This window comes from Gastrolobium bilobum, unplaced genomic scaffold, assembly GCF_033153095.1.
Source record: "Gastrolobium bilobum isolate Gb01-03AN ecotype WA unplaced genomic scaffold, APGP_CSIRO_Gbil_v1 utg16185, whole genome shotgun sequence".
Classification (NCBI taxonomy): Eukaryota; Viridiplantae; Streptophyta; class Magnoliopsida; order Fabales; family Fabaceae; genus Gastrolobium; species Gastrolobium bilobum.
Window position 1 is genome coordinate 47,049 of NW_026899733.1, and position 9,901 is coordinate 56,949.

The following is a 9,901-nucleotide window of genomic DNA, read 5'->3' on the forward strand; positions in this document are numbered from 1 at the left end:
GAATTCTAGTATGACAATGATCTAGTTCATGAGAAGTAGGTTGTGGTGATTTATGGAGAAAAATGGGTATGTGTGACACCGGCATTTGGGGAGCAGAGAATTCAAAGGTTTTGGAAGCATAACATCATACAACCTTTTCACTGTGTGAGGATGCGCCTTTTATAAGCGGTTGGAGTGCATACTCTAGAAGATGTTAGGTAAAAAATGAAGCTTACATGTGTATGAGGTAATTTGAGAAAAATGTTTATTTGACATAATTTCAAAGGTTCACTTCCAGAACACCCAAAAAGTAATAAAATAATTTATAACCTACAGGCATGGCCAATCCTAGCTCCAACCAATTTTTTATTTATTATTCTCCGTTATAGCATAAGATTGATATATACATTGATCAGTGTCAAGAATAATGTTTAAAGTCCCCACAAAAAGAGATAACCAAATGCATCAATATTTGACACTACACGAGTATAAAACGGGTTTTCTACTTCTTGAAAAAATGCGACCTCGAAAAGGGAGACAAAAATCCAAGGAGAAAGTAGAAGTTTTGAAGGGCTGTTAAATCTTTATCACCTTTATATACATCCTCTGGTCTGTTCAACAACTCAAAAAGATATAAGCGAGTGTGAGAAGGGCAGAATTCTCCATGTCACGGTGGTTACAACTCTTTATAGAGGCCAGCAACTCCGTCAATAAGAACTGCATAAAATAAGATCGTTTAAGTTTTACTGACAAGCTGAATTTTATACAATTCATTTCAAACTATGATCAAACAAAACTCGACTGTGCAAAGGTTGATATCAAACATGAAACTGGTGCATCCATAATTCTTCAATTGCCACATTAATTGCAATACTAATCAAACTAAAAATGATTAATGCATAGATGGTATAAATTAATAGTGTCGTAGCTGCAAAAAGGGACCTGCTCAAAGTGCCATCTCAGCCTGCAAAGCTGCCAATTCATCTTCCTCAGGAGTGGGCTTAGCAGACACAGGGCGAGTAGGTAGCCGCCCAGCTGGGACATGCATTGGGGCAGCTGGAGCTGTAGTTGCAGGCTGAAGAAGCTGTTCTTCCAACTCAGCACCCTCTAGCTCTTCAAGTTCTGCTTCTAATTCATCCTGTAGAGGCAAATAAATTCAGAATGCTGTTCGTATATACCACATAATACATGTATATCACTGCTCAATAACAAGTCAGTCAAAAGATAAAATTTCACATTTGCATAGAGTATAAATAATATTAATATTTGAGAAGATGACCTCATCAAAATCAGCAACTGCACCAATTGGAGTTGACAATGCTTCTTGAATTTGTTTCATGTTCTCAGTCTGTTCATTGATCTCATCCATGGTCTTGTCAACATCATCAATATTCCTGAAAATATAATATTGCAACTCAACAATGTGACAATCAGCAGCCCACTAAGTAAGATGAACAAGAGAATGCAACAATATCAGTAATAATATGCCTGAAGAAAATCTACCACATCACAAATAGATGGTAAACATTTCAGGTCTTTAAACAAGCATAAAAGAGATTGTAAAACATAAAAGAGCATATCAAGAATGAAATCACAAACAAATTTATATAAAGAGTCTATGTACATTGCTTTTTGCATAGCCTTCATGGCAGCTGCTCCAGTTCTCAACGCATCAACTGTGTCTGTGGTTGCCTTGGCACCTTCCACCATTATAATCTGTAACAAATTATCAGCAGAGCAACATGAATGATACTCAAAAAACTGAATCATTGTCATAACCACAGTTGCCAGAACAGGACCAGAAAAACCAGGAACCGGCAACCTTCAAAAACCAGATTTTCAAAATACGGTAAAAAACGGAAAAACCATCTTGAACCTGTTGACCCATGTGAACAAGTCATGGTTCAAATGATTGAAGCAGACCCTTTTTTTTTTTTTGAAAATTTGTTTACTACATTGATTATTTAGTTCCCAATTTGTATATAACCAAAACTCAGCATTTTTTCACTTAATTTGTAAAAAGTGGGACAATTAGGAGCTTGTAATGTAATAAGAGTTTGGTTAATATTTATTATGAGAAGTTTCACTTCTTCCTTCCTCTTTTACTAATTCAGTGAGGGAATAGTACATGTTAGACAATCACACTAGTACTAGTATAATACTTTTAGTTTAATACTTAATAATATGATATATCAATTTAATTTTATTTAGCCCTAGCCCATGTGGGTTAGGGCCAAAAAGTCCACAGGGCCAAATTAACCTCAATAATCAAGGCCATATTGTTTAGGGCCAGCCCGCGGGCCATCCAAAATTATAATTTTATAATTTTTTTATCATATTCAATATATTAACAAATAATTTTTTAACACTTTCTTAACATATTTTATACAAATTCTAAATTTTTTATAATTTAATTTTTTAATAAAATAAGATTTGTACATAAATATACAAGTGAAAATGTAAACAAAATTATAATATAAGTGAAAATTTATTTATTACTTTTACTAAATTCATTATTAAATGATGCCATCAAATAAAGATTTGATTTTCTCACCAGGAGTCATAATGGAATACAACAATTATAGTGGAAAACTAAAAGTAAAGATAGAAAAATTATCTTAATACCATTATTGAACAACTGCTCTTAATATGTTATATATTTGAAAGTAAAATAATTGATTTTCTTTAACTACTACCGTTACAAAAAAAAATTAGTTATTTTTATCCACAAAATTACTAAAGTGCATTGTATACGATATGTTTCAATACAAATTTGGATGTATAACATGCTTAGATGTCAATAGAAATTTTTATTTTTATTGATGCGCAGATAAGCAGTGCAAAGAGGTAAGGTTTTCGACGAGTTGTATAAAAGTCTTGGGAGCAAGGATGGTGAAAGAGGTATTTATAAACTTGCAAGGATAAGGGATAAGAAAAGTAAAGACCTCACTCAAGTTAGATGCATCAAGGATGAAAATCAAAAACTTCTGGTGAGAGATGAAGATGTAAATGAAAGATGGTTGAAATACTTCAACAAGCTGTTTAATGGGGATGGAAATACAAGCGAGGTGGACTTAGAGGACGCGTATGATGATATGAATAGAAGATTTGTACGCAGAATTAATACACATGAAGTTAAGGAGGCTTTAAAGAGGATGAAGACTAATAAAGCCTTGGGGCCTGATGGTGTCCCTATTGAAGTGTGGAGAGGCCTGGGGGATGTGGCAATAAAATGGTTGACCAATCTTTTTAATAAGATTCTCCAGACGAATAAGATGCCTGATGTATGGAGGAAAAGTATGATTGTGCCTATCTACAAAAACAAGGGAGATATACAGAATTGTTCAAACTATAGAGGCATTAAGCTAATGAGTCATACTATGAAGCTGTGGGAGAGGGTTATTGAACATCGCTTGAGGAGAGATACCAAGGTTTCTGTAAATCAATTTGGATTTATGCCAGGAAGATGTACCATGGAAGCCATTTTCTTGATGCGACAACTAATGGAAAGATACCGAGAAAAGAAGAAGGACTTGCATATGGTGTTCATAGACCTTGAGAAAGCATACGATAGGGTTCCAAGGAAAGTTTTATGGAGGGTCCTGGAGAAGAAAAATGTTTCATTAAAGTATGTAAAGGCAATCAAGGATATGTATGATGGGGCTACTACATGTGTAAAAGCTTGTAACGGATCATCAAGTTATTTTCCTATCACGGTAGGTGTACACCAAGGGTCGGCTCTAAGTCCTTACCTATTTGTCTTAGTTATGGATGAACTAACAAAAGATATTCAAGAGGAAGTGCCATGGTGTATGCTTTTTGCAGACGATATTGTGCTTATTGATGAGAGCAAGGAGGGTGTTAATAGAAAACTTGAATTGTGGAGAAGCACATTGGAATCCAGAGGATTCACATTAAGTCGAAGCAAGACTCAGTATCTGAAGTGTGAGTTTTCTCTGGTACAAGATGAGGACCAAGAACCTGTGCATCTAAATGGTCAAGAGGTACCCAAAAAAAATGCTTTTAAATACTTGGGCTCCATTTTACAAAATGGTGGAGAGATTGATGAGGATGTAAATCACAGAATCAGAGCAGGGTGGATGAAATGGCGTAGTGCATCTGCATTTTTGTGTGACCGCAAAATTCCCCTGAAGTTAAAAGGAAAATTCTATAAAACGGCAGTACGACCGGCAATGCTATATGGAGCGGAATGCTGGCCAGCACATAGGCAACATGAGCATAAGATGGGAGTAGCAGAGATGAGGATGTTAAGGTGGATGTGTGGGTACACAAGGATGGATAAGATAAGAAATGAAGATATTCGACGAAAGGTCGGAGTAGTACCGGTAGCCGAGAAGATGAGAGAACATAGATTGAGGTGGTTTGGGCACGTGATGAGAAGACCCATGGATGCTCCTGTAAGAACATAAGTTTGTTACCAAGAGCTAAACACAAAAAGAGGCAGAGGTAGGCCGAAGCTTACTTGGGGGAAAGTAGTAAAACAAGATTTAATGGAGTGGGATATAGATTGGCGGACAATATGTCTTAGAAAGGAATGGAGAAAAGCTATAAGTATGGTGGAGGGTTAGACTCGCTGTTATTCCTATGTTCCAGATGGTCCTTTTTTAGTCCTTTTCCCCTTCATTTCCCCCACTTCTTCTTGTCCCTTTCTTTTTTACTTTTATTTATTTATATATACATATATTTTTATTTCATTTTATTTTATTTTATTATTTTATTTGTGTATTTTTATTTATTTATTTTTTTTTTATTTTTTATTTTTTTACTTTTTTTCAACCGTTTTGTATCTTTCATGTGGGTTCATCTACCACCGACCCCAATTAATTTGGGATAAAGGTGTTGTTGATGTTGATGTTGATGCGCAGATAAAAATCTCTATTAAAATATATCACTACTGAAAAATTTATTTTTGTTGTAAAATATTATGGATGAACTTTCACATATTATAACATGTGACTCTTTGTTTTTCATGACCTTTGATATATTCTATAATCATCACACTAATGGTTTGTTGAATTATAGAATACATCCAAACGGGTATTGTAAAATATTATGGATTATGGATGACTTTTCACATGGTTCATAACATGTGACTCTTTGTTTTTCATGACTTCCATGTTTAAAAATACATCTAAGATATGTCCTTATATAGGACTCTTTGCTTATACTTATTCTTATTTTATTCTTTCTTTTATTTTTTTCTAAACTTTATTTTCCTTTCTTTCATATTTCACTTTCTCTTATCTTCTCCATCAAATTCACAATAATTTTTACTTATATTTATAAATATTTAAATTTATATAATTTTTAGTTTTTTAAATAATGAAATTTTTGATGAAAGAAAAAGTTTAGCCCGCGGGTCAGCCCTAACCCAGCCCACTAAATTATAGGGCTTTAAGGGTTAGGGCTAAAAAAGGCCCTACCACAAAAAAGCCCTAATAGGTTAGGGCCAAATATAATGCTTTGCGGGCTGGCCTGCAGACTTTAACCCATTTTGACACCTCTACATGTATATTTACATAATATATATTTATATATATATATATAAAACCCCAGTTCAGCCTTATAACCATAAACCTTTCTTTTTATTGGATCAATTTGACAATCATTAGTTGTAACTACTTAATACAAAGTTGCATTCGTACCTGGTCATGAATACGCATCTGAAAATTTACAAGCTGCTCTATTTGTTGTTCATATAGCCTCTTCCTTTTCAGACATTGTATTGCCGCTGCATGACAATAAATTAATATATCATTAGCTCATGATCCAATTCCAAAAATAATCGATTCCTGAAGAGGTTTGTATGTGTTTGTCTTTAGATACTTATTTATTAATTTATTTTGATAAAATTTGCACTGGTAAAGCTCATTCATAGAAATTTGATAACAAGTGCACCATAGACTGCAGAGGCCAGAGTGTAATACAATGTCACATCCAATCAACATCCATGTTTCACTTGACTAACCCAAGGACTCAATTGTATTAATATGTAAAATAAATGATTTCCAATGCTAGCTTATGGTTCATGACCACTTGTATTTAAGAATTACTTTAGTAGTAATTGAATCGAATAGGGAAAATGCAAACACACCCCTACAACTTTAGGCGACTTCAAGTACATACCCAAACTACAAAAATTAGCAATTAAGAAATACAGCTTGGTAGCATAGGAGAGACACATGCCATATTAATTTTTTTATAAATCATGAAATAAAATCATTTAACACTTAAAATTTTTATTCATATTAGATGATACAAGTCTTGTTGACACGCATGACACATTATTCTATCGTCAAGAAACTGAACACAAAATTTTAACCAAAGCGGATATTCACTAGAACAAGCATCCATGTCCATGAGTTTGGTTACATACCCCTTTTATTCTTTGCCCGAGTGAATTCTTTGGCTTTTTCAACTTCTCCAGCAGCCTTTTTGTCGAGCAACTTCTCCTTTATCTCTAACATTTCAACTGTCTATATGATTCAAGGAACAAAACATTCAAAATGAGAAAAAAATTCCCTCAAACTGTAAATTACCGCTGAAAACAACCAATGAACTTTGCACACATCGAGAGTTAGGTTATGTAATAATATCTAGAAAAACTATACAAATAAAATATAAAGTTGCAGGAAAAAACACAGGATTTAATAAGCAAAAAATCAGATAATAAAACCATCACTTGGCTATTGAAACTGTGTTTTAGAAGAGAAGAAAAAAAGTAAGCATATACTGATAATGATGTGAATGTATTTAGTTTACTAGTCTAGCTAAGATCAAGCAATTCCCATAAGAGTAACACTAACAGAACAAAACCTTTATAAGATAAAAAAAAGTCTTATGTTCCTCCAGATTGTAAAACGTATCATCCCTAATGTTGGAAAACAAATTACAAGCAAGAAGAAACTAAAGGCTTAATTGAGATATGGAGCAATTGATATTCAACATCCACAATACACAGGAAATTCATTTCTTCATTGTTCCCAATACGATAACGTTGATCAATCACGAGAAAAAAAAAAATCTATACTCTGAATTACAATATAAATCTAACTGATGCGGAATTTGAAGACAGAACAGTTATATTTTAATTATCAAATATGTACACTTCACAAAGCAATGTCGAGTTAAAAAAGAAGAAGAACAATTTCCCAGTTAGGTTAGTCAAATCCGAGTTACCTCGTATAACTTTTCCAAAGTCGTAAGAGGATTGGCTTCCTGTTTAGGTTTACCAAAAATGCGATTAAACATGGTTGATTAGGAGATGTTGAAACAGCGATACCCTTATGCGTCGCAGAGGAATGTTAAAGGGGCAAGGTCAATTGATACCCCCGAATTCGCCAACCGATCTCCCTGGAACGACAAAAGAATCAATCAAGATCGATGACTTGAAATTGTAAATAAAAGAATGATGGCGTGTAAAAAGGTGGAGATGAACGAACCCTGTTGAAAAATTAGGGTTTGGAGTGACACAGAGAGGGAAGATTAACTAATGTTTCCAATGAAATAGAGAAAGATCTGCTAAAGAACGAGTAAGAAAGAAGGGTATCGTAGAATGGAACACACACAGTTCTATGGATTGTGGCCTTGTGGCCCCTTTGTAATTAGGGGGAAGATATTGTAATAAACGAGGGAGTGTATTAGATTATGATTTTGAAATATTTTTCTAATATAAAAATTCTTAGAGATTTTAAAATACTACTTATAATCGGACGGATTTTAAAGTTTTTTTAAAAAATATTGTTTACAATCAATATTTTAAAAAATTAGATTTTAAAATTTTTTAATAGAATTCAAGATTTGAAACGACAACGTGGATTTATAAGATTTTAAAAAATTATATAAATTTTTAACAAACATTCAAAATTATAAGAGTCAATAAAAAAATAACAAAAAAATGTAATAATATTAATAAAAAAAGTAAAACCTAATATAATTTTTAAAAAATATTCACAATTACTTAGTAACAACTCCTCACATATCTAAAATTATACTAGTCATCCATGCATTAACATTTTCTCGTTCATGCTCTTAGGTTTAATCAATAAGTTAAAAATTATCTTCTTCATTTGTATCAGAGTTAAAGATTTCATAAGATTGAATTTTACAGGATTTTAATAGAATTTACAATATTTGAAACGACAATATGGATTTATAAGATTTTAAAAAATCATATGAATTTTTAACAAACATTCAAAATTACAAGAGTCATTAAAACAATAACAAAGAAATGCAATAATATTAATAAAAAAAGTAAAACATAATATAATTTTTTAAAGATATTCAAAATTACTTAGCAATAACTCTTCACATATCTAAAATTATACTAGTTATCCATGAATTAACATTTTCTCGTTCATGCTCTTAGGTTTGACCAATGAGTTAAAAATTATCTTCTTCATTTGGTATCAGAGCTACGCATATATGATTATAAGACCCAATTTTTATTTATTTATTAAAATATTTCTAAATTTAAGTATAGAACCTAAAGTTCATGACAAAATTTCGTTTGAATTTTTTGTAATTGATCTTGGAAACCTTGGGGGTTTTGTTATACGTGGTTAGAGTTTTCTAACCATGTATCATATGCATGTTTTTATTGAGTATTCTAAGAAAATTTCGAATCTGAATTTCTGGGTTTTATTATATGAAAGTTTAGAAAATTTCTAAAATTACTTTCAATCGGCATTAAAACCTGAATTTCTAAGCATTCGTTAAATTATTTTGGGGCTTTTGAAAAACAATTTTTTAGTTATCTACTGATACAAAAATTATTTGAAATCGTTTCGTATAGTGAAGGAATTTTATTCATGAATGTATTATTACGAAATATAGAGTTTATATTATGAAAGTTTCAAACTTTATTTAAAATTGATTTTGTTTCATTGATCTAAAACAAAAATTGGTTTGAGGATTTTATGTTATTTTTAATACAAAATCATACCTTATGTGATGAGAAAGACCCATAGTTTGAAAAATTATTTTTAAAACTTCCAAAAAACTCTCAAAAATTTGTTGTTTTTGAAATGGAATATATTAGAATCTTGTTGGTTTGTTTTTTCTGGTTTGTCTTGTGATGAAAATCGCTCAAAAATCTATTGTTTTTGAGCTTTGACAAAGCTCTCATGGTGGAATCTGATTTTGAGCGAGTCAACCCACCAAAGGAAGAAGAAAACACTGCAATAGATAAATCTCAAGAAGTCCTTCGGGTTAGGGTGAGATTATAAAAGAGACATCTAATTTATATTTTTCACTAAAAAGTCTCACGAAATCCACAGCAATAGAAAATCTATTAAAATCATCAGATTTTTGAATACTACAATATTGTTTTTCTTTTGTTTAAAATCTTAATTAAATACCAACGGATTTGGATGAACTCTAAAATAATTTTTTAAAATCTTAATCAAACATGACTTTTTTTCAGTCCTTTATAAAATATCAATGGATTTTTTTGTTAAAAAATAATCTATTAAAATCTTTGAAATCTCACTCCAATACATTCCCTAAATAGTGTTATTACTAATGTTATTACCAATTAATTTTACTATTAAATTGTTTACGTTGAATATGTTGGATCGATAGGCCACGCTTCCACCTCTTTATGAATTTATTTAGTTATAAAATTTTATTTATAATGCAAATAAAAATAATTATTTATTATCTTTCACATTCTTCTGATTTCGTTTCGTTTCGAAACCCAATCTGTGGTTCTCATTTGAACAGAATAGTGGATATAATTGCGATAAGCTATGGTTCTAACTGCAATTGTATGGTAATAGTAAGAGGTGCATAATTCTTATTTTGTCATTCCCATTTTTTATTTTTTTGGAATTGACAACGCTGCCATATTTGACAACCCCCAAGGCACTTCGCGCCTTACCTTTGTATCAATGATATTAAA

General features: G+C 31.8%; 1 protein-coding gene across 1 annotated transcript; it reads right to left on the reverse strand.

The window, feature by feature from the left end:
• Nucleotides 1-336: 336 nt before the first annotated feature.
• LOC133293104 (vacuolar protein sorting-associated protein 32 homolog 2-like) lies at nucleotides 337-7,592 on the reverse strand. The gene is made up of 8 exons (XM_061491638.1): nucleotides 7,443-7,592; nucleotides 7,180-7,353; nucleotides 6,377-6,476; nucleotides 5,646-5,731; nucleotides 1,604-1,695; nucleotides 1,259-1,373; nucleotides 922-1,117; nucleotides 337-696 (listed from the first exon to the last, which is right to left on the reverse strand). Exons 2-7 carry the CDS (start codon nucleotides 7,249-7,251, stop codon nucleotides 926-928), a joined length of 657 nt encoding a protein of 218 aa, XP_061347622.1. The 5' UTR covers nucleotides 7,252-7,353; nucleotides 7,443-7,592; the 3' UTR covers nucleotides 337-696; nucleotides 922-925.
• Between the last annotated feature and the right edge of the window lie 2,309 nt (nucleotides 7,593-9,901).

Bases quoted from the DNA above. Each gene is read 5' to 3' on its own strand.
- LOC133293104 (XM_061491638.1), bottom strand. From the start codon at position 7,251: ATGTTTAATCGCATTTTTGGTAAACCTAAACAGGAAGCCAATCCTCTT. The intron at 1,696-5,645 runs GTACGAATGCAA...AATTTGTTACAG, and splicing joins AGATGCGTATTCATGACCAG to ATTATAATGGTGGAAGGTGC. The intron at 1,118-1,258 runs GTCATCTTCTCA...TTGCCTCTACAG, and splicing joins CAGTTGCTGATTTTGATGAG to GATGAATTAGAAGCAGAACT.